A 22,892-nucleotide genomic window follows, 5' to 3' on the forward strand; every position below is an offset into this window, starting at 1 on the left:
GAGCCTTCATCGTGCTTTGCACAGGAAGTGATGGGTAAGACAAGGTAAGCTGTTTGGGATTGGCTGGTTTGAATAATTTAGTGGGCTCCAGGCTACTGGGGTTTCCCTACTGTCTCGGATGGTAAAGTATCCACCTCCAATGTAGATCAACCCAGGTTCAATCCTTGGGTCGGGAAGATCTCCTGCAGGAGGGAATGGCAACCCAGTCCAGTATTCTTGCCTGGAAAATCCCACGGACAGAGGGAGCCTGGCGGGCTATAATCCATGAAGTCACAAAGAGTTGGACCCAACTAAGTGACTAAGAACGTGGGCTACAGGGCTTGTCTCTAGCTGCACCTGTGCCTGGCCCTCAGGTGATGGAGGGCAGGGCAATTATCAGCTTGGTTTGCAAGTTAGAAAAAAGGAGATGGTTGGGGTATCGGTTCTGGATGGATGTGTTTGCAGGTGAAATGTGTGCTCTGGTTAGTTGTTTACTAGGAATTTCCTAACCCTGGGAGAGGCAGAGCCTTCCTGGGCTGCAAGATACCAAGATGCCAAAGCATCATAAAATATACACACAAAAAGGCATGAATTATACAGAGATAGTCTATTATCACCTTCTTTTGAAAGCAAGGGGCTCAGCCTCCTGCCCAAGACCCGCAGCTGGGAGGTGGTGAGAGCAGGTCACGAACCTCAGCACTGCAACTCCAAGTCCAGGGTTTTAACCACCTGCCACACTGCCTCCTGCCAAGGCTGCCTCCCCGGCCAGTACTGCTCCGCGGCTCGTCTTCAGTCCGGACTGGGTTGGAGTCAGGCCCCTCAAGCCCTTGGCTGTGGCCATGGCCTCGACCTCATGCCCCTGGCACAGAGGGGTACCACTCTGTGGTCAGGCTGTAGCTCTGAGCATCATGACCCTGGTGAGTCCACAATGCTCCTGGCCACTAACCAGGCACTCCAGTCACTTTAGGCTGCAGAGGAAGTATGGCCACAGGGGCAAAAATGCAGATACGGGGTGCCCGGTCGGGGAATGGGGCTACACATCCCATTGGCCCCTACAATTTTACTACCGCCCACCTGGCCCACCTGCTCCCCCTACTGGTCCTCAGATTTGCAAGGAGCTCGACGGTGGGGCAGGGGGCTCTGAGGGCGGTCACCTCCCCTAAGCTGGCTTTTCACCCTCCTCTGTGTGCCCCAACTCCCCTCTGAAGGATCCTGGCAGACCAGGTCAATGATTAGAACTCCATAAAGGTTAAGGGGTTATTATTCGATTTCAGCTGTTTGTAGTATCACGAACTGTCAACTGGGGACAGTCTTGTCTTCCTGTGGGAGGTACTCAAGATTCAAGGACCTATCAGGTCACGGGCACGCAGCGGGGAGCGTATCCACTGGGCAGGTGGCGAGACGGGGCGAGAGGGCCCCGGCAGAAATCGTGGGCCCTCGCGATCTCAGGACTGTAGAGTCCGGGCCGCGCAAACGCGGGGCGCCTGCGCCCCCTACCGGCCGCCGCACGCAGCACCAGCCCGAGCGTCCCGCCGCCGCCTCCGGCGCTGCGGGCGTGCTAGGCACACTCAGCTGTGCAACACGGGCCAGGACTCGGGGCTGGAACTGGCCTCGCCCTGCGCAGGTCCGCCGCCCGCCGAGGACACAGGCAAGCCCGGGGGGGGGGGGGCAGGGATCCAGCACAACATGCATCCACCTTGGCCATGACCCCTGGCCCTTGAGTCTCAATTCCTCCTTGCAAGGAAGAAAGGGGCAATGTCCCTACAACCTCGTCCTCAACGGTGTCTCTGCCTTCCCTCGGGTCCACTCCCACCCCACGTGCGTGACTCTTTCTGTAATTCCAAATCTCAGTGTGTCACTCCTCCATTTAAGACACTTCAGACAAAATGGTGGTCACACAAAACCTTGCTTTCCTGCTATAATGAAACACGGATCGAACAGATCCAATTTGGGGGGACAAGAAGCTGACCAGCTCAGGGTCACCAGCCCCTTAGGAATCTCAGGGGATGGAGGCACCCGGAGCTCCAAGCTGCTTGGCCAGAAGGGGACCCGGTCTCCCAAAGAAACAGACTTACCAAGGTGGGTCCCAGCTCCAGGAGCCCGTTTAGGCCATCACGGCCTGGGTCTAATTGGATGATTATCATGGTGCTCTGGGAGCTGCATAACCATCACCCCAAAACTCGGTGGCATGAAACTACCACTTTATTACGTCCACAGGTTCTGTGGGTCAGGAATTTGGACAGGGCGCGGAAGCGATGTGTTGTCTCTGCTATGTGGGCCTCAGGTGAGGGTGATTCTAAAGGGACTTGAGGCTGGAGGACCCGCTTCCAAAAGGGTGTCTTCACGGTCATCCTGGCCCTGGGCTGCGAGGGCTAAGGCTGTTCCCCCTGTGCCTGCTGGCCGTCGTCTCCGGCATTCTGGCCTTCTTAGGTGTCAGCTAGATTCCATTCTCATATTTAGGAAATGGGTCCCTCCATTCCTGCTGGAGGGAAGAAGGCTGAGAAGGAACCCCCTGGAGCAGCTACACAGCTAGGGGGCATTAGGGTGGTGCCGTGGGAAGCCGTGGCTCAGAAAAACATCGTGAGTTGGTTCAACTCTCACTTTTCAAAGCCAGGCACCTATAGGGAAGAAAAGGGCATGCAGGAAACGACAAGGAAATCGGGGCACTGGGGCAGGGTTCTTCACACTGCCCTGCCCCTCCATGTTTGCTCTGCCCAGGTGACGGAAGCAAGGTACCAAAAGCGGGGTTCCTTTTCCACCTCAGCAAAGCTGGAACCTCCCAGCCTGAGCTGGCACTGCCTGTATGTGGCCAGCAGAGGGCAGCACAGCCTCATCCTGTGGCAACAGATGCTGAGTGGATTAACAGGACCGACTCTGTTGGATGGAACTCGGGGCCACATTGAGGACCCTCTGCATCTCTGGCTAAGGAGGGGGCGCAGCCTGAATGTGCGATTATCTTCCAGCACACGAGCTCCAGGGAGCAAGGGCTTGGACGTGCTCGATACCGTTATCTCCCACGGCCTCATCCAAAGGAGACGTCAACACACATGAGGGTGTAGGTGTGAAAGGAGTGTGTGTGCCCTTCAGGATGGGTGTGTCCCCGATACCACCACTCACCTGAGTGTGTGGCAGCCCCACACGTCTCCTGCTCACATTGCTCCCTCGAGAAGCCCCAGGGTCCTGAGCCCCAGAGTCAGTAAGGCCTTACTCTAGCCCTCCGTTGATGCCTCCCGCACTCATCTCTCCCCCCTGCCCAGTCTCCGGCCACCTCTGCCCATCTGGGGGATCCTCATCGCTACATCTCTTTCTTTCCTGGGGTGTCTTTGAACCTCTCTTATTTAAATAAAAGGAGTCCTCCTTGATGAGGGTGTGGGGACCTGCCGATCACAGCACCAGGGAGGCTAGGACAGGTGCGCAGGGACGGGGCGCGAGGGAGCCTTCTGGGACACAGTCTTGCTGAGAAGAGCAGAGAGCCCTGATCTCCGAGAAGCTCCTGACCTGGAACCTTTCTAGAGCCCCAGCACCAGCACACATGATTGACTGATGTTCTAAGTTATTATTCTTATTGTACAGAGAAGGAAACTGGGATGAAGATGGAAATCATATCTTACCAAGGGTCATGGAGTTGGCTGATTGTGAGACCGGAGGTCTTCTCCAAACACAAGAGTGTATTTGGAATTATTCCGTTTAGATGACATTCTACAAAAGGCAAAACTAATTCACAGTGGCAGAAAGCACACTACGATGCTTGCCGGCAAGGGGTGGGAGCGGGGTTGACTACAAAAGATCTTGAGGGAAGTCTTTGGATAGAAGCGTTTATACTGGACTTTGATGGCCATTTGGGATTTGTGTATTTGTCAAAACCCACTGAACTATCCAAATAAAATGAGAGCCTTTATTATATATAAATAAAGGTTTTTTTTTTAACTTTTGAATTTACTTTTTTATTGAAGCTAGTTGATTTACAATGTTGTGCTCATTTCTGCTGTACAGCAAAGTGACTCAGTTATACAAACACATACATTCTTTGTATTCTTTCCCATTATGGTTTATCCCAGGATATTGGATATAGTTCCCTGTGCTACACAGTAGGACCTTGTTGTTTATCCATTCTCTGTATAATAGTTTGCATCTGCTAATCCCCAACTCCCAACCCATCCCTCCTCCCCTCTCCTCCCCCCAGGTGACCACAAGCCTGTTCTCTGTGTCTGTGAGTCTGTCTGTTTCACAGATAAGTTCGCTTGTGTCATATTTCAGGTTTCATGTATGAGTGATATCATATGGTGTTTGTCTTTCTCTTTCTGACTTACTTCACTTAGTAGAACAATCTCAATGTCCATGTTGCTGTAAGTGGCATTCTTTCATTCTTTTTTATGGCTGAGCTGTTTTGGTTTTTAATCCAGGTCTTCTGACTCAGATTTCAATGGACTTGCCCCCATCACTTAAGAGCCATGGCTTGTGCCTGCAAAAGTGGTTCTCACACCCAGCAGGTGTCACAATGCCAACTGGGCACAAACCAGGAGAGCATCCAGGAGGGAGCTTGGGTGAAAGCGGGAGCCTTTCATCCTAATTCCGGCTGGATGGACTAGTCGATTGGCCAAGATCAAATGTCAAAAATTTACACCGTCGGCACTTCCTCAGAACTGGGCCAGGCATCGTCATCGTTCAGGAGGGCTGAATTTGGTTTACAAAGCTGGCAACAGGAAACCCGCCCTGTTTTTCTGGAAGCTGGGATTCCACGACCTCACCGCCCGCTGCTGGACAGGTAAACGGCTCCAGAATCTCAGTAACTGGGACAAGTAATGCTTCCTCCTTCTGAGTCTGCAGCCCAAGTCAGGAACACTCAGGATTGAGTGATAATATCCTTTTCTCCAGGCAATGAAAAGTTTAGAGTCAGACTTAAATGTAATAACTTCCCTGGTGGCCTCTTTGAATTTGCATGTTGCCACGCTAACCTGGCCCAGATTTCTCCCCCTACAAGGCAATTCTTGGAAAATCAGGCATCAGTGCTCATTAAACTGGTTCTTAATGTCCAGCGAGCCAATAACAAGGGGAGAGGGAGCCCCACCCCGGGGCAGCAAACACAGCTGAAGTTCCTGAGCTCCTCGGGGTGATCAAAGATCATCAAAGGATTTTCAAAGCCTTGACATATCCTGTTCCTTGTAGCCTCCAGGCTTACTCTGAGGGTGAGAAGATTCCAGAAACACAGTGCCAGGAGCTGAAATGGAGGACAACAGTCCCCATGGGCTGAGAGCATCAATTCCATCTTAAGGATAAGATCATCAGGAAGGACTTATGAGGAAGTAATCTGTCTTAGAAATCCAGCTAAGCTTTGCCCAGATGTGTCTATTCATACATTTTGGAAGAGTTTTTCTAGTGAATTCATTGGCCTCTCCTGACAGCGACCAAGGGGGGCTGCATGCCTTTCTTTCCTTGGTGGTCATCCAAGGCCCACTGCTGTTGCCGGCTTTCCGATGCCCAGTGAAAACTAACTCCACGTTGGGGTATGTAGAGTATTTATTAAAAGGGCATCACAACAGTGGGGGACTCCCCTGGCAGTCCAGTGGTTGAGAATCTGCCTTCCAATGCAGGGTACACAGGTTTGATCCCTGGTTGTAGCTGAGATGGTAGCCTGAGATACAAGAGACTTGGGTTCAATCCCTGGGTCGGGAAGATCCCTTGCAGAAGGGAATGGCAACCCACTACAGTCTCCAGTATTCTTGCCTAAAGGATTCCATGGACAGAGGAGCCTGGCGGGCTCTATCTAGTCCATTGGGTTGCTAAGAGTCGGACACGACTAGCGACCAAAACTTTCACTTTCACTTGGGGAACTAAGATTGCACATTCTGCAAGGCAACTAAGCCCACACACTGCAACTAGAGAGACGCCCACACGCTGCAAGGAATGATCCCAACGGCCACGAGGAAGATCCTGTGTGCTGCAACCAAGACCTGGTGCTGCTAAATAAATACTTTTTTTTAAAAGGGTATCACAACGAGAATAATAGCCAAGTAGGATAGCACTGTGATGGAGAATGTGAGCATTAAGGCAGGTCATGGTGGTCCTCAGAGCATCACGTCCAGGATCAAAGAAGTTCCTCAGGGATCTGACCTGGGAGGCAGCAGCAGCAAGCCCACTGAGGTCAACACTCATAAGTGAGGCCAACCCTGCACACCTTCTACCCGCCTGGGACCTTGAATAAGAAAGCTATCTGGCCTAAAACCAAGGCCTCTTGCAGATGGACACCCGAGTGCCTCTCCCATCCTACCTTGTTTCATTTTGTTCTTTTCTCTTACCCCCATTCCCCACTCCCATCCTCCTCCCCTCCACCCCCTACAGGCAACCCTCCTGTTTTTGCAAACACTGTGTTGTTTTGTGTGAATGTGTTTGTAGCGTCTGTACATGGTACTGTCCCATCTGTTTCTTATTTTTCTCACTCATCTGTTTAGAAGGTCCGTGTTACATGTTGTCTGTGGCTTGAAAGGGCTTCATATGCTCCATGATGCCAACCACTGACTCTTCCCTGCACATTCTCCCAGTGCTAGACATTCCTCCACCCCGCCCCCAACCCCTGCTCCCTCCGCCACTGCTACCCTCTCACCACAACCAAAGTGGGTGAACATCCTTCCATGTGTCTCCTCAGGGACCCAGGTGAGAATTTTGTTGGGAACACTGACCCAGAGGTGGGATGTCTGGATTGGGGAGCACGTGCTTTCTTCATTCCATGAGCTGTGCCAGAAGGCTCTCCACTGGTGCCCATGTCTCTGCCAACACTTGTCATTACCCACCTTTGCTAATCTGATGGGTGCCAACTGATATTGGATTGGTGCTTTAGTTCTGTGCTTCTCTGATGATTCACTCGAACAGTTCACTGCTTTGGTGAACTGGGTCTGTTTCTATCAATTGTTCCTTACCTTTTGCCCATTTTTTTCTCTTGGGTTATCGATTTACTATTGTATATTCCTTTTATATTCTTGACAGTGAATCCTTTGTTGGTTTTAACCATTGCAAACATCTTTTCTCCTGCTCTCACACCTACAGTTAGGCCTTTTGCCAACCACGGACACCAATTAAGCAAACTAAGATATAATAGAAAGGAATAACAGAAGTAAAGTGAAAGGGGAAGTGAATTGTTAAGGTAAGTTTAAAACGAATAGGTTAAAATGAGACAATGAAAATAATGGGAGAAAATATTTACAGAATAAAAACGAAAAATTAATATGAGTTTTTTTAACCTAAAAGTATAAAAGCATAATAACCTAAAAGCAACAAGTATAAAGAAGACCAACAAGTTAAATGTGAAGGTAAAAATGTTTTTTAAAACAGTATCAACATGAAGCAAATCACATACACCTATATTTTTTTTAAAACTTCATGGTAAATAGAGAAGCAATGCAGAAAAGCCAGGGAGGTAAAGGTCAACGGGCAAAGCATAAACATATGTGAAGACAAAAAACAAAGAACTAAGAGCAAAGACAGAGCGGGTGCTAAGCAACGCTGATGTTACTTCAAAACTGAAAACACAGGAGGTGGAAATGGAGAGGAAGGCACTCAAAGGAACCAACTGAAGGCAGATGGGAAACTCCTTACCAGCCAAGTCCTGCCCTGGGGCCTGGGGTCCAGGTGCACTGGGCTGGAGGTAGGGCCCGGGGCTACTCTGGGTCATGTAACAGTTCACCCATCAGTCTAGGGCCAAGGAAAAACCTGGCCAGGGTGCTTGTATTCAGAGCCACTGCCCAGACCTCAGTCAATGGACAGGCCGTGAGCAGCAGCTCATGCTCGGCCTTCGCCTGGCTACAGATTCTGGGCATGCTCCCCCCTGGGTCCTTCACCACCACACCAACTCCCTTGTGCATCTCCCAGCCCCTCTGGCTCAGTCTCTGACTTCAGCAGAGCCCACAAGTGAGGCTGAAGCCACACAGGCCACAGGGCCAGGGAAAATGATGCCCTGGCATCCCTTTGTCAGCCTGTTTGAACAAGTTCAGTACCACCCAAGAATGCAGAAGACACCATCTCTGGGGTTCACCAGAAGTGCCAGAACTTCCTCTTGGTTTGCCAGATAGAACAGTGACCCTGAGGACCCAGGGACAAGCTCCCTCCAGGACACACCAACTAGCTACCCGCCCCAAAGTGGCCAAGTATGAAATGGGTGGATAGCCCATTTCTAGGTCCAATGGCAGGACAAATAGATGAAACCTAGGAAATCCGGGGTTCCATCAGGCATCAAAAATGCATGCAGGTTATACTTCACACAAACAGGTTGGAAGGCTGAAGAAACATCCAGGTGAGTCACTGGAGGGTGGAAAATATCTGATCTTATCAAAAGGTGAAGTCAGCAACCCGGGGGCTGAGTCCTGCCACCTTGAATCCTTCCAATTATGTGAAGACAGGTAGTTCCTCTGCAGCTCCAGAAGTCCAGATGCAATTCAGTTGTTTGACAAGGCAGCTCTGTCTTCCCAGAGACGTGACGCTTGGTGCTGAGCTGCCATTTGGCCCACACAGTCCTCTCTAGCCTACAGACTAGTGGTTCCTGGATTTGGGGATTTCATCAACCAGTTTTGTTGTTGTTGTTGTTGCTGTTGTTGTTATTTTGGCTACATCAAATCTTAGTTATGGCACGTGGGATCTTTTTAGTTGTGGCACGTGGGATCTAGATTCCTGACCAGCATCGAACCCGGGCCCCCTGCATTGGGAGCATAGAGTCTTAGCCACTGGACCATCAGGGAAGCCCCTTGAATTTTTTTAATCAGGAAACTTGTATACAATTTTTTTCTTCTTTTTTTTTTTTTTGGCCATGCCATGCGGCATATTGGATCTTAGTTCCCCAACCAGGGACTGAACCCAGGCCCACTGCACTGGGAGTACGGAGTCTTCGCCAATGGACCACCAGGGCAGTTTGACTGTTAATATTTTATTTTTCCAAGGAAAACATTTTTTTAAAGCTACCATCTAATATCACCATTATTTTCTAAAAGAAAGAACATTTTAGCACCAAAAAAATAAGACAAAAGGATGGGATCATCTTTTAAACAGCATAACTATGAAATGCTCACCATTTGGAGAGAGACGTCAGGAAAAATCAGTATGGGCCAACACCGGCACCCACCACCGTGATCTGTCGGGAGTTAAATTCCAACCCCAGTGCTTTGGAGAAACAGGCCAGTTGACTCGAACAGATCCTGGTACAGGTTAGAATACAACCTGTGTCAAAACTGTCACTCAAGTCTGATGCTCCTCCTGACTGCCCAGCTGGTGGCTCACCTCCCTTCCTGGGTTGAGGTCTTCGTGACATCTTGTCTCCTTTACCAATGGTCCCCAAGCCACCACATCATTAGAATCATCTGGGCAGAAGCTTTTCAAGTTGCAGGCTCCCAGGTCTCACCACCAGAGATCTGGTCCTGTGGTTCCAGCATGGGGTCTTGCACTCATCCAAATTTAGGCACCTCAGACCTGTGACCCCACCACTCAACCGTATGAAATGACTGACCAGAAGCCGTCAGCACTGGGGCCTGAAAAGTGGAGCTGAGAACAGGGATGGTCGGCAAGGGAACCCAGACTGGCACCACAGCCACCAAGAGCAAGCAGCAATGATCACAGGCTGCATTGGTGCTGAAGCTGGTGCCACAGGAGCTGGGGGACTGGGCAACTCTCCACGTTCACGGCCAAAGTGAAAGGGTGAGGTGGGAGGGACAGACAGGGCAGCAGAACGTGAGCACGCTCTGCAGGTTCACAAGGGTCTTGTTATGAGCACGCTTTTTCTGGATGACTGGCTTCTAACCACCGCCGCGGCCTCTCTCTCTCACCACTATCATCCTTGTCCCCTGCCTCCTTGCAGGTCCCTTCACCCAGTCACTTGCTGTCGAACATCTCCACCCCACTCCTGTGTCACACACACAGCCCGGGTGCTCAGCCAGTGTCTGCAAACCGGACGGAGACGGGCCGGAGCGCTGCCTGGCCCAGGGGCCTCCTTGTGATGGCGCCCTCCAGCCGTCAGGGAGACCGGCTTCCGCACAGAACCCGCAGAGTGTGAACGAGCAGAGGGGCCCATCCCTGGGCCTCAGGACGACACCGCCCCTGCGCCATCCAACACAAGCAGCTGGCTTTAGAAGGAAGACACTGCAAAGTCATGGAAACATCACTAATGGTATCTGAGTGCCTGTGTGGGGCTTGAGATGGCTCATTCTTGTGGAACGACTAGGGTACAAAGTCTTGGGAGCTGCCAGGCCATCGGGCCCTGCTGGTCTCCCAGCCAGGCTGAGTCAGAGCTCTCTGATGAGGTCACGTGGTCCTACAGAGACGTGTAAAGGGGCCCCGGGACCAAGGCTGGCATTTCGCGGCTACAGGCCTTTCATGGTGGTGATCTATCTCCACACACGAGGGGCTGCAATGTGACACAGGGCATAACGCTAGGAGGCCTGCCTGCCCTGCTGGGGGCTGCCCAGGAGGTAGAGAGACGGCGACAGATGGGACCCATGGGCAGAGGTGGCAGGGACACCTTGCTGTCTCCAGTCTGCACCCCGGACTGTTGTTTGATCTCCTGAATTGATCTGTGGTCTTGCCTCCAGAGGATGTGGATTCTGCCCCTTTGCCTCCTCCCATCCCAACAAAAGTTCAACAGGATCAGCCCTGGTCCTAAATTCAGACTTTATGAAAGCATTTCTGACCTTTCTCCACGAGGATCCCAATCAGAAACTGGTGAGAACCGGCACTTCTTTGGGACTTCATATAAACAACATCCCATGCCTGCTCTAACGATGTCTGGAGGGCATCTGATCACATGATCTTGCTCTATGGGGCTCCCTGTGCCCACGTGACCCCAAAGTTGCTATGTGCAGAGTCTCTGGATTCTCAGCTGATGTCAAGCGCTTGCTTGTAAAAATTTATTGGACTGTCTTAAAATATAGACCAGGAGAACCACGGATGGGAGGGACTACATTTACTTTAAGTATAAAGGTTTACTATTATTAACAAGTGACCACTATTATTTACATGTTTATAAAACAGAAATAAAAATGACATACACGTTTGGTGCCAAAAGTGGTACATCCAAACTAGGATCAGTACAAAAATAAACTTTCAAGCTATGTGCTTGCAGACATCATCCCAGCCAAGCAGCCCCGGGGACGATGACACCAGTGCCTGCTGGAGGGGCCCCCGCCTTCTCACAAGAACCCAAGCAAACACACAGAAGACAAACGGACAAGGTGTGTTCCTGAGCTACAGAAGCTTAGAGCCTCTAAACGGTTGTGAATTTCTGCTACTGAGGATCTGGGATGGGTTTCGAGCTGACGAGCTTTCACTAGTTGCATCGGGACATGGTACCATGCGAGGAGGGGGAGCTAAGCTGCTTGTGAAGCCAAGGAGCCCTGTGCACAGGGGTCCTCTCTGTTGACTGCCAATCCTTGCAAATCTCCTGACTGCAGACAAACAGGAAAATGGGCAGAGGGAAACAGAAACTACTTGGCTTGGGAGCCCCTGTGCCCGCCAAACATGCCCCTGGGTGACTGGCAGAAATTCACCGCATTTCCAGGGTCTCATCATAGATATGCGCCATGTCCACACTTGGCCAAGGACCTCACTGGTCAATAGAGGAGGGGTCCCAGCAGGGAGAGCAAGGCCAGCCCAGCAAAGCCCTGCCCACCCCATGTGGTGCTTCAGTCTGCAGCAGCCCACCTTCCTCCCTGCTCCCCATGAAGCTGGGCTGGAGTTCATGCCTGGTGACAGGGGCACGCTGGGCCAGGGAGGGTGCTGGGTGAGCCAAGAGCACGGGCTTTCCAACTCCTGCGCAGCAGGACGCCCGCCCAGGCACAGACTCCTCTGGATCCCAGCGAGGAATGCAGATGCTGAGGGGAGCGGGTGGGAGGGGGCTGTGAACGGGCTGCAGCCCACTGCAGAGCCGCTGAAGGGTCCACAGGAGCCGACGCCAGCTTGTCCACCCTGGGCCATGGGTGACAGCGTGGAGGAGGGGACACTGAGCAGCCCCTGCAGCAGCCGCCAGCTCTGCTCACTGGTCCTGGACCTTGGCCCTCTTGGCTTTTAGGGACAGGTGCTGCAAGAGAAGAGAAAACAGCATCACTGGGGTGGGTCAAAGGAAGCAGCCTTGAGCACAATTCCCCGGAAGTGATCAAATCAAAGCTTCCACCTGGTTCACACTTTCTCAGTAAACGCCCTGCCCCACAGGCAACAGTTTGGAGGGGAAAAGCCCAAGGGACCAACAAAGGCACCAGGACTTCAGTAAGCTGCACAGGCCGAGGTCGGGCCGCCTGGGGCTCTGAGGGCAGCTGTCAGTGAGACGTGGCTCACCCTCTGCCCCAGCCCTTCTGCCAGCCCTGCAGCCCAACAGCTGGCCTGTTCAGAGGCCCAGGCCAAAGATCACCTCGAGTTTCCTAGAATTTCTTGAGAACAGTCAAGGGAGGTATCTTTCCCTTGGGAACAAAAAGGTCGGCCAACCTAGCCAGCCATCCCCAGAAGCTCAAGGTCCTGCTCTCATGACGCCTGTGCAAGAGCAGGGAAGACACACAAGCACAGGACACTTCCTGGTGACCCTTTCTTTTTGGTTTCTCTTTCAGAAATGTCACTCTCTAGCAGTGTAAGCAACCCAGGAAGTCTAACACTATAATCATGGGCATCTGATAATAGGATTGGGGGATACAAACATCCTTTACACTCGGAAGTAAAGCCAAAAGTGCTTTACTCATAAAGTACACATCTGAAGCAGGGAGTGTAGACAGGAGCTTTTAATAAAGGCCCTCTGCTCCCCCACGGAGGCAGAGCTGATGCCCTCTCGATAGTTCTAATCCAACAGCCGGGCGACATCCTGAGCACGCTGCCCTCACACAGCAGGCTCTTCACTGGAAGGACGTCAATTCCCCAGCTGTGAGCAGAGCAGGGCTGCCAGCCCCAGCACGCTCAGTGCCCAAACCCCGCCTCTTGGCGTGATTATGATGCGCTCGAGACAGCCACCCCCATCACCGAGAGAAAACCTCAGGGCCTGGAAGAGTGCAGGTGCAGAAGAAGGCGCAGCACCCCTCAAGCACGACAGGATGGGGTGCTGAGGAAGCAGGACACAGGTATAAATGAGCTGCAGGAAGCCACGCTTTCTAACCACTTATGGCCAAGAAGAGAAAGAACAAAGTATTGGTCGCTCGGTCACATCTGACTCTGCAACCCCATGGACAGTAGCCTGCCAGGCTCCTCCATCCATGGAATTCTCCAGGCAAGCATACTGGAGTGAGTAGCCACTCCCTTCTCCAGGGGACCTTCCCAACCCAGGAATCAGACCCAGGCTCCCGCACTGCAGGCAGATTCTTTACTGTCTGAGCCCCCAGGGAAGCCCAAGAATACTGGAGTGGGTACCTATCCCGTCTCCAGGGGATCTTCCCAACCCAGGGATCGAATCCAACTCTCCAGCATTGCAGGCGGAGTCTTTACCATCTGAGCCACCAGGGAAGCCCATGCCCGAGAAAGGTCCAATACAGATTCCAGCAAAGGCCCTGGTGAAGAGGGTTCTCCCTCGATCCCAAAGATAGCTCAGAATCAGGAGAAAAAGCCTGAGGACTTGAAAGGCAGATCTCTGGACAGGTCCCCCATCTCCCTCTCCAGCTGTGGGTCTTGTTGAATGTCTCCTAATTCTCTCCTCTGCGCACTTCACCTGACATGACCCCACCCACCAATGGAAGACACCCACAGCCTTAGCTTAGGAACGGGGATGAGGTCATCATGCTTGTGGGGCCATTTTTGGTGCTCATTTCTGAAGAGAATGTTGTGTATAAACAAAGTGGACTCTGGACCATTTCAGGCCTCTTAACAGGGCAAGAGCAACACTTTAAAAAACACTGGTAATGGAAAGTCACCAACAATGCCAGGAACAGAGCCGGGGATGACCTGTGGGCTGTGCATGGCTGTGGGGCACTACGCTGCATTCAGCCAAGGACCCTCCGCCATGCACAGGCAGCCACTGAAGAGCGGCTGGGCTCTTGGAGAAATCAATCCATTTAGGACAAGTTAATAGCAGAAGTGCCTTTGGACTGCTTAGTTAAGGAGGGACCAAGTTTCTTGGGGTAGGAGAGGGTTAGGGCCCTCGCCTGTACAATGAGGTTGTTGAACTAGGTGATTTCTGAGCCCAGCCTCTCTAAAATTACTCTGATCACAAGCAGTCATCAGAGTGGAGCAGATGAGCTGAAAAACAGGCATCCCGGGGAAAAAAGAGACAAATTTGGCACTATCGTTTTCTTCAAAACTCTGGGGCAGTCTGCTCTTTAACTTTGTGGGTTTGACCTAGAAAAACTGTCATTTTGAGGTGAGAAGGGAAAATGACTCTGCTTCTGGGTTAATTCTGTTCTCCCAGAGTCTAAATGAACCTGAGACAACTTCAGAGCCTCTCTTCTCTAACTGCCTGCCTCTTGTTACTCTAACAAGCGGGCTTAAAACTGCACCATTCTCCTTAAGCTCGAGTTTGCGTTTCTAATTGTTCTTTTGGACTTCTGAAGTCTGCTGCGTTCCACCTGAGAGGTTTGGTGCAAGAAGATTGTCTTTCATTTCAGGTTTACTCTTATCAGCCCAATGCAGCAAAGAAAACACACTGCATTCTTATCAGTCCCTGCTGTTGATATCATTTTTAGCTGACATATCTGGGTGGGGATACAGGTACAGGAAGTTGAACTATACATGTTTGAAATGTTTTTTTGTTTGGTTGTTTAAGATTTAATATTGAAAGATTTAAAATGAAAACTTCCCTTGACATTGCTGAAGGGGGAGGGATGAAAAGATCCTTCCCTTTATAGGATCACAACTCAATGTTTCCAGGAGTTGAGCAAGTGAGATAAACAAGGGAGGCAGGACCTGGAGGGGGTCGCTCACAATAGGCACCATTCCTCAGCCCCTGCTGCAAATTCAGGCTCAGAAACTCAGCAAATTCAACATGTCTTTCAAGAGAATCTTGAAATCCATATTTAATATGGACTCTCCCAATTTTAAAAGGCACCAATCAAGCCACATTTTGGCCTGAAAACACTGCAGTCTGGCTACAGCTTTGATGAAGTAACAGGTTTTGGTTTCCCTTTTGTGGTAAACAATGGTCAAACTGGACAAAATATCTGAAGTGATAATTCTCAGGTACTGGGTAACAGAGAACACGGGACTGTAACCCTTGAGAAAAAGGAAACACTCGAGATGAGTGAATGTTATAGTCATTCCAGGTCTCTGCACGGCTCTCCACATTTTGTCATGTCCAACTCTTTGAGACCCCATGGACTGTAGTCCGCCAGGTGCTTCTTTCAGTGGAATTCTCCAGGCAAAACTACTGAAATGGGTTGCCATTCCCTTCTCCAGGGGAACTTCCCGACCCAGAGATCGAACCCGGGTCTCCCGCCTTTCAGGCAGATTCTTTCACCATCTGAGCCACCAGGGGAGCCCCTGTCAGAGGGAAGTGAATCCTAAATACAGAACAGGATAGCTGGGGAGAGGAAACACAGATCAGAGTTGAGAGCTGCTGAGCCTGCTGGCATTTACAGAACAGGGCATCAGAAAAGAGGAGCTCCAGAAATCAACATAGAGCTACCACCCTTAAACCTCTGAGTACTAAGCTGCACAGGTGCAGGCCAAGGTTCCTTACGGCTGGCAAAGAACAGGTACTGGGGAGTTGTGACCTGGTATGGAGGAGATTCTGGAGGTCTGCACAGTGCTGGAGACACTGGAGTTCTGAGCAGCCAGAGTGCAAAGGCCTCACTGAACATCTTAGGCATCCAGTTGAGACATCAGAAAGTCCATGTCTTGGGAGCAGGGCTACTAGACACCTGCCCGAAAAAGACTCACGTCAGGTCTTAGTAGAATTAAACTGACTGCCAGTATGAACTGTCTACTAGAAAAAAACCAATATTCTTTATAGAAAAGACAACGAATTCAACTCTTCACAACAAACCACCCATAATGTCCAGCACACAACAAAAAATTACTAGACAAGAGAAGCAGGAAATGTGACCCATAATGAGGTAGAAAAACAGTCTAAAAACAAAATAGATCAGAGACGACAAAGATGCTGAATTAATGCACAAGTCCTTCTTAGAAGAAAAGTATATACTACATACACAGCAATGCCCCCACCAAGTGTTTAAAACGGAATAGGTTTAAGTTTGCACACACATTTGGTGAGGCAATCCTCATCAGAGTATTGGTGCTGCTTCTTGTGAACATGGTCCAAAGTGTGACAGAATTTCTTTGAAAACGGTTTAAAAGGGTAGAGGGAGAGGGGAAGAGTTAAAAGACATATTCTCCTTTTTTTATCATGTAAGCTGGAGGGATTTATTTTTAAATGCACGTGAGCATTTTAAATATCATGTAAGCACACAGTATGGTGCTTTTACCCAGAACGATCTGAGACTATGGTAATGGCCTTTCACCTATGTACCACTGGGGGTTGAGGTTGGGGGACAGGCAAGTTTAGGACATTACATTGAAAAATAAACGTATATTTAAAAGTATGAAGAGGCAGGTAACAGGTGGTTTGGCGGTTCATTCCTACCGTTCCTTGCTGATAAAAGTGTGGAGCCAGCTCCAGCAGCCAAGACGACTCAATGGCGGTCACGTCTCTCATGTAATACTTGGAGGTTTGGATAACTTCATTGTAGATAACCCTGAAACAAGAAGAAATCACGAGCTAATTTCCTATATATTATAATTAGAATCGGAACCACAACAATTAGAGATGGTTCCCCTTTCCTTTTAAAATGCATCCACCTGTTCTGTGCGCCAGGCACTACACTAGACAAATGTATTCATGTTGTTCACTTAAGCTTCATGACCTGAGTGGTGGGTACCAGTGTGTCCATTTCACAGAGGAGACTAAGTCCCACGTGATTTCCAGGACATCTCAGTTGAACCTTCTGGTTCCTTATGCTTTTATTTACAAAACTCTGAACAGAGTCTAATGACTTCATTAGAAAATGTAGAAATAGAAGCAAAGGCTCACTGATTCTGAAAGGAGCTGGGAATTAACTGTAAAGGGACACAAGGGAACTGTCTAGAGAGATGAAAGTATTCTGTATCTTACTAGGAATATGGGTTACATGCACACAGTTGTAATGACTGCTAACAGTTTTCTTTAGGAGCTAATGAGAAGATTGATTGTGGTGATGGATATATAACCCTGTGAACGTATTTAAAGTCACAGGATTGTACACGTTAAGTGGGTAAATTGTATGTATGTGAATTACATAATATCTCCATAAAGCTGTCAAAACACACACACACACAAATGAGGGGGGAGCTTGCCTAAGGCTGAGGTAACAGACACCAAAAAGTCAAGCCAAGAAGGTAATTTAAATCCTCAGATTTTAAGACTGCATATATTAATACAGATATCAGTTTCCAGGGACTTCGACAGTCTGGTGGTTCAAGGCTCTGCACTTTCATTGCAGGGGCACGGTTTCATTTCCTGGTTGGGGAACTAAGATCACGCATGCCACACCCTGCAGCTGTATCAGATTCCACAGCAAGCATTAGTATCTCCTCCCTGAAGCCAGCCCTTACACCCTGGCCCATGGAAGTGTGACCTTCAGCCACCTATCAAATACATCCTTCTAGGGAAGCCTGTCTCCCCAGGTATCGGAGTCCATCTGTTCTCTGTCGGGCTGTGGAATGGGACCTGGATTCCTCTCTCTGCACAGCTGTACCAAGAGTGAGGACAGAGCGCCTAGTCTGTAGGTGAACACGAATGTCTGCTGAAGGGATCAGCAGGCAGAGGAATAAGACCACTGACTTAAAGGGATCCTGGACAGAGTAGAAATTCTTTGTAGAACAGAGTCAGCAACCGTGTACTGGACACCTGGACTCTAGGCTTTGGGGACCCAGAGATGAACCAGAATGAGGCCTTGCCTTCAATGCACTGACAAAGCAGAGGGGCAGGAGGGGGCTTACCAGCGGGGCGGCTTCTCTGCATAGAGGACCGATGCTGGGTGGATGTGCAATTCATGATCATCACGGATGGTCCTTGGGAAGCAGAGCAATTTTGTCTCAAGTACATTTTAAACACTTTCAGCAAGACCTTCCCACAGATGCATTTAAACTCATCAAAAACGCAGGTTGTACTTCACACAAACAAAACTATCCTCTCCATCTTCTCTCGAGCCCTTTATGACCCTTCCCCCACTGTCACTCCAGAAATCAAGGATAAATCATGCTAAAAAAGGGAGAAGGAAAGCAACACATGGACATCCAAAAAGAAAAAAACCTGAGAAATATATTTTTCTGCTTATGTTTATCTTCTAGAGGTTCTCTATCAAAAATTTCCTTGAGGACAGAAATAATATATACAATTACTTCTATGAACTTTTCTATTAACAAGGTTAAACAGTAAAGAGTATGGAAGAGATAATTATAAATGGGGGGGAAAGAAAGCTTAATATTGGACTATCCACTTCTCTGAGATAATATTTCAAATGCCAACTCAGATTTGATTCAATTTAATTCAAAAAAATATTTACAGCACACACAACTATTGGTGAGATCAGCTCATGAGAGAAGATTAACAGATCAGAATACTGCTGCTCAAACCATAATTACAGAGCACTTCTGCAGGTGCCAGGAATGTGTCAGGAAAGTGCTTCAAGGCCATGACCGAGCGCATCTCCAGCGCTGGCATAAAGCCACTGCCTGGGGTGCTGGCTGTCTTATCAGGTGACCGACACTGAACTTTGTCCCAAAGGGACTGACCACCATGAAGCCTGTTGTGTAGCCTGTATTTCTATTGAGGATACTGGTGAAAGACTTTTGTGAATGCTAGTGGGAACTGCTCATTAATACTCTTGAAGAGAGCGGGGTAATCAGAATGACAACGAAATGACGGTTCTCACTGGAGAAGATCACAGCCTGTCCAGGGCTGCCTCGGACAGAACAGCTCAGTGCTGGGAGCTGGGAGGGGAGTATGTACGATGGGCAACAGAACCGTGACACTGATAGGCTGGAACACCTGGCCTGGGGTGACAAATAGAACATACTAGAAACAAATGTAAAGTGCTATCCTGAGGCCCAGTCAGCAACCAAATACTAGATGAAGGAGACCTGGCTGCCAAAAAAACAAAGAAGCTCAATGCAATTCTGGGCTCATTAACAAAGCCTAGTGGGAGGAGTTTGGGGAAGAATGGGAACCTGCATATGTATGCCTGAGTCCCCTAAGGTGTTCATCTGAAACTAACAAAACATTGTTAATTGGTTATACCCCAATAGAAAATAAAAACCTTAAAAAAAAAAAAAAAAACAGAGCCCAGTGTCTAGAATGGGACACCACGGTGACTTCAGGATCACAGGACTATAATATGTTCTGAGGGGAAAAAGCTAACGATAGTCTAGGGAGGAAACCCAAAGTTAGGGAGAGAGCCTTTTGAGCACTCCCTTATTAAAGAAGGGACTTCCCTGGTGGCTCAGCTGGTAAAGAATCCGCACATAATGCGGGAGACCTAGGTTCCATCCCTGGGTTGCCAAGATCCCCTGGAGAAGGGAAAGGCTACCCACTCCAGTATTCTGGCCTGGAGAATTCCATGAACTGTATAGTCCATGGGGTCGCAAAGAGTCAGACATGACTGAGCGACTTTCACTTTCAGACTTGTAACTATCATCCTCCTACAACACGTGGATGGGCTGAACATTCGAGAATCATTTCCACAAAGTTAAGACATTTTGCTTAAATCTGTACAGCTAACCTCAATGCATCTTTAGAAGGAGGCAAGGTGCAAATAAAGAAAAATGATTTAATTTCTCTGCTTTCTCTGCATGTCAGCTTGCTGTTGGGTTTGGTTTATTTTTAAGATTTTAATGACTTAAGTGACTTCACAAATGACTTCACAAAGTATCATGTTACCTATAAGCTCCAGTAGAATGAAACCTCGCGGCATTTGCAAAGAATCCGGAAACGATGCACCTCAGAACTGGATCTGGATCACCTATACAAACAGAGGGATGGATGAGATGAGACCTCACCCGCCCTATGCTCTGTGCTGTGAGGCCCACCCCAGGCTGCCTTGATCCGCCTTGAAACCAACTCTTGAACGGGTTCAGCCCCATGATTCCCAGTGCCAGATGCCTGCCCTGGCACCATCTATAGAGGTCCCCACCCTCCACAACAGCTGCTGATGGAAACATGTCAGACTGTTCCCTTAACCTGGGACCCCCCACCGCCTGCAATCCCCACACCCCCAGCCACAGAGGACCAGACCAAGGCTGGGCACCAGAACCTACAGAGCACTCCACAGGCTGGCCAGTGACCCTGGAGCTCCTCTTTAGGAGAGCATTTTGCAGGAATGATGTTCCTTCCCTAAGACACAACCTGGGACGTTAACACTACAACATGATTTCTGTGATTATAGTTAGTTTGTAATTCTTCAAAATTTTCAAACATCTCAGTTTAACTGGCATCTGTGTTGCTGTAGTAAACATCTTCCAAGGATAAAGCCTGCTCATTTTAGATGATTTCTACTTGATATATCCAAATTATTCTGCAAAAACGATAATGCCATCCATATGGCTTATGACACACGATATTTCATCAATTCTAAGATTTACTCTTTTTTACACTTTAACTCACTGAAATCAGGATAGCATTTTATAATTATAATTGGCAACATTTTTTCTTTCTTAATGACACATAAAATAATGGTAGGTCTTAATCATGTCTTAGATCCAACAAAACATAGTATGTTGGTAGATAAGTTACCAAAAAGTGGTATAATTTACAAAGCCATCAACAGTGTATGAGAATGTCAGTTTCACTGCATTCTTACCAGCAATGTTCTGGCACAAAAGTACCCCTTCTTTAACTCTACACTTATTTGATTATTATTACTGTATTTCTTCTTTTGTGAATTTTCCATTCCATTCTTTTGGCCATTTATCAACTTGGAAATTAGGTTATTTTTTCTTCTTAATATGTTAAATAAATTCATTCTATAATAAAGCTTTAATTTTTTTATCCCTTATATCTGCTGAAAGTATTTTTTCACTGTTTTCTTTAACATCTAGTTTTTTTTTAATTGGAGGATAATTACTTTACAATGCTGTGTTGGTTTCTGCTGTCAATATCAATCACCCACAAGGATACATATATTTCCTCCCTTTTGCAGAGAACTTTTAAATCTGCATGTAGTTGATTGCATTTCCATAATTTTCTCTATTGTTCTTCAGCACAGAACTGAAAAAAAAAATCTCAAATATACATTCCCAAACACAATCTGATCCTAGACTCAGCTCCTTCTCTCCACTTGCCCAAAAGAAGTATCCATGTAGAATGTGCATTGTTACCAAAATGAGATCATTTCCAAGGGGTAAAAACTGTCCTCCTTAAGGTAGGATAGTGGGAAATCTTAAATATTACAAGGATTATGGCCCTCCAGAGCTCAACCCTACCTTACAAAATCTTATCACTTAGTACTGAATTTCTCTTGGTAAAAAGAATTCAAATTCAATGTAACTCTTCTCCTGGGCGAGGGGTTTGATAGGGACAGAGTGAAGGGACAAAGCAGGTGATAAACAGTTAATCCCACTAGGGAACTGTAAGTGGTGAAAAAGTAGAGGAGATTTAAGTTAATGATCATTCAAGAAAGCAGGTTTGCTTAACCACAAACTCCAGCAGGCTCGATTCAAAACAAAACCATGCAATAGACTCGGGAGACATGCTCGAAAGCACCGAAACAAGGACGGCGTGAGACCCCACACCCTCAGTGAGCTCAGGAAGCTGATGATTCCGAGGTCCCGCCGCTCTGCCCATGCTAAAAACGAAAACATGAGGAAAGGTGGCGTTATGCTGAAACCTGCACTGATTTACCACATCTTAGTCTACGTTACCATCTTTTTGCTCATTTTCACTGCACCATGGTCCCAGTTTGACCATGTAGGGACACGAAAGCTCCCTGGCCTGATGTGGAGGAGGAGCTGAAGATGGAAGCTTGATGTCCACTCAAGAATGAGGAAGAAGGTGGTCTTTTTCCCCTCCCCCAATTTCCCTTCAATTATAAAGCTGCAGCCCACTAAGTTCTCCGTATGGCACCTTCTTGCCCTCCCCCTTGTAAGCCTCACAAGCATCCTATTCTAATCAATTGCTTCTTATCTGTTACTTTGTGTTTTCTAAATTCTTTCTTCACTGAGGCCTAAAGAATTGGAGCTCTTCCTTTGGAGCCTCCAAGACACATTTCTGCTGTTTCAAGTTGACAATGAAAAACAGGTTAAGAAACAAAGATGCAGATGTGTGGCTGCGCTCCATCTCCTGGGAGACAGGCCCTCGATCAGCTTCTCCCTTTAGCTGCCTCTGTGAGCTTCCTGTCTGTACTAATGATACTTTACCCAGTCACCCCGGCTCAGTGCTTCCCTCTCTTAGAAGCGTGGTCATCCGTCAACACCCTCTGAGCATCTGATAAGCTCCTTTCTGCCTGCACTTGTCTCCATAGTCCTCCTTGCCTAGTGAGCCTTTTGCCACTGGTTTCTAATCCAACCAGTCTGCTCAACTGGACTTCCACCACCACTCAAGGCCCGCTGTGAGCCCTCTCAGTGGCCCCCGATCCCAGGATTCCATCTTGCCTGCATTCCTACTACAATCCCCATCACTGTACCCCATGAGCACTCAAACATCTATTCCTGTAGTTTCTAAGACAACTGACAATCTCATCTGCAGGACTTTGTGTCTCTGTAGAAATCTCTCTTGTCACTGCACTGTTTCAACAGTAAGAACTGCGTCTTTGTCATCATGTAATTAGTTTCCCTTAATACAAAAGCAACATAAAGCTCTGGAATGAAACTGCCTGAGCTCTGAGGCCACTGTACACTCACTGTGCGACCTCCGTGGGACACGTCACTCCCTGCCTCTCAGCCCACTTTTCTCATCTGAAGAATGGGGACCACAGCAGCGCATGTTTCGCTGGAGCTCTGTGAGC

At 48.6% G+C, this 22,892-nt stretch overlaps 1 protein-coding gene across 2 annotated transcripts in view; it reads right to left on the minus strand.

Annotated features, from left to right (window-relative positions):
• Nucleotides 1-10,898: 10,898 nt before the first annotated feature.
• DHX35 (DEAH-box helicase 35) overlaps nt 10,899-22,892 on the minus strand; it is a 67,154-nt gene continuing 55,160 nt past the window's right edge. The window contains exons 19-22 of one of the 2 annotated variants that reach the window (XM_040248328.1): nt 19,832-19,913; nt 17,893-17,964; nt 16,499-16,610; nt 10,899-12,028 (exon numbers count right to left, since the gene is read on the minus strand). In XM_040248328.1, coding sequence (XP_040104262.1) covers nt 11,984-12,028; nt 16,499-16,610; nt 17,893-17,964; nt 19,832-19,913 — 311 coding nt within the window. In that variant the 3' untranslated portion in view covers nt 10,899-11,983. Of the gene's footprint in view, nt 12,029-16,498; nt 16,611-17,892; nt 18,155-19,831; nt 19,914-22,892 lie in introns of those variants that run through there. The other variant, XR_005722468.1, reaches the window with a different exon arrangement.

Source organism: Oryx dammah, unplaced genomic scaffold (genome assembly GCF_014754425.2).
Source record: "Oryx dammah isolate SB20612 unplaced genomic scaffold, SCBI_Odam_1.1 HiC_scaffold_10, whole genome shotgun sequence".
NCBI lineage: Eukaryota > Metazoa > Chordata > Mammalia > Artiodactyla > Bovidae > Oryx > Oryx dammah.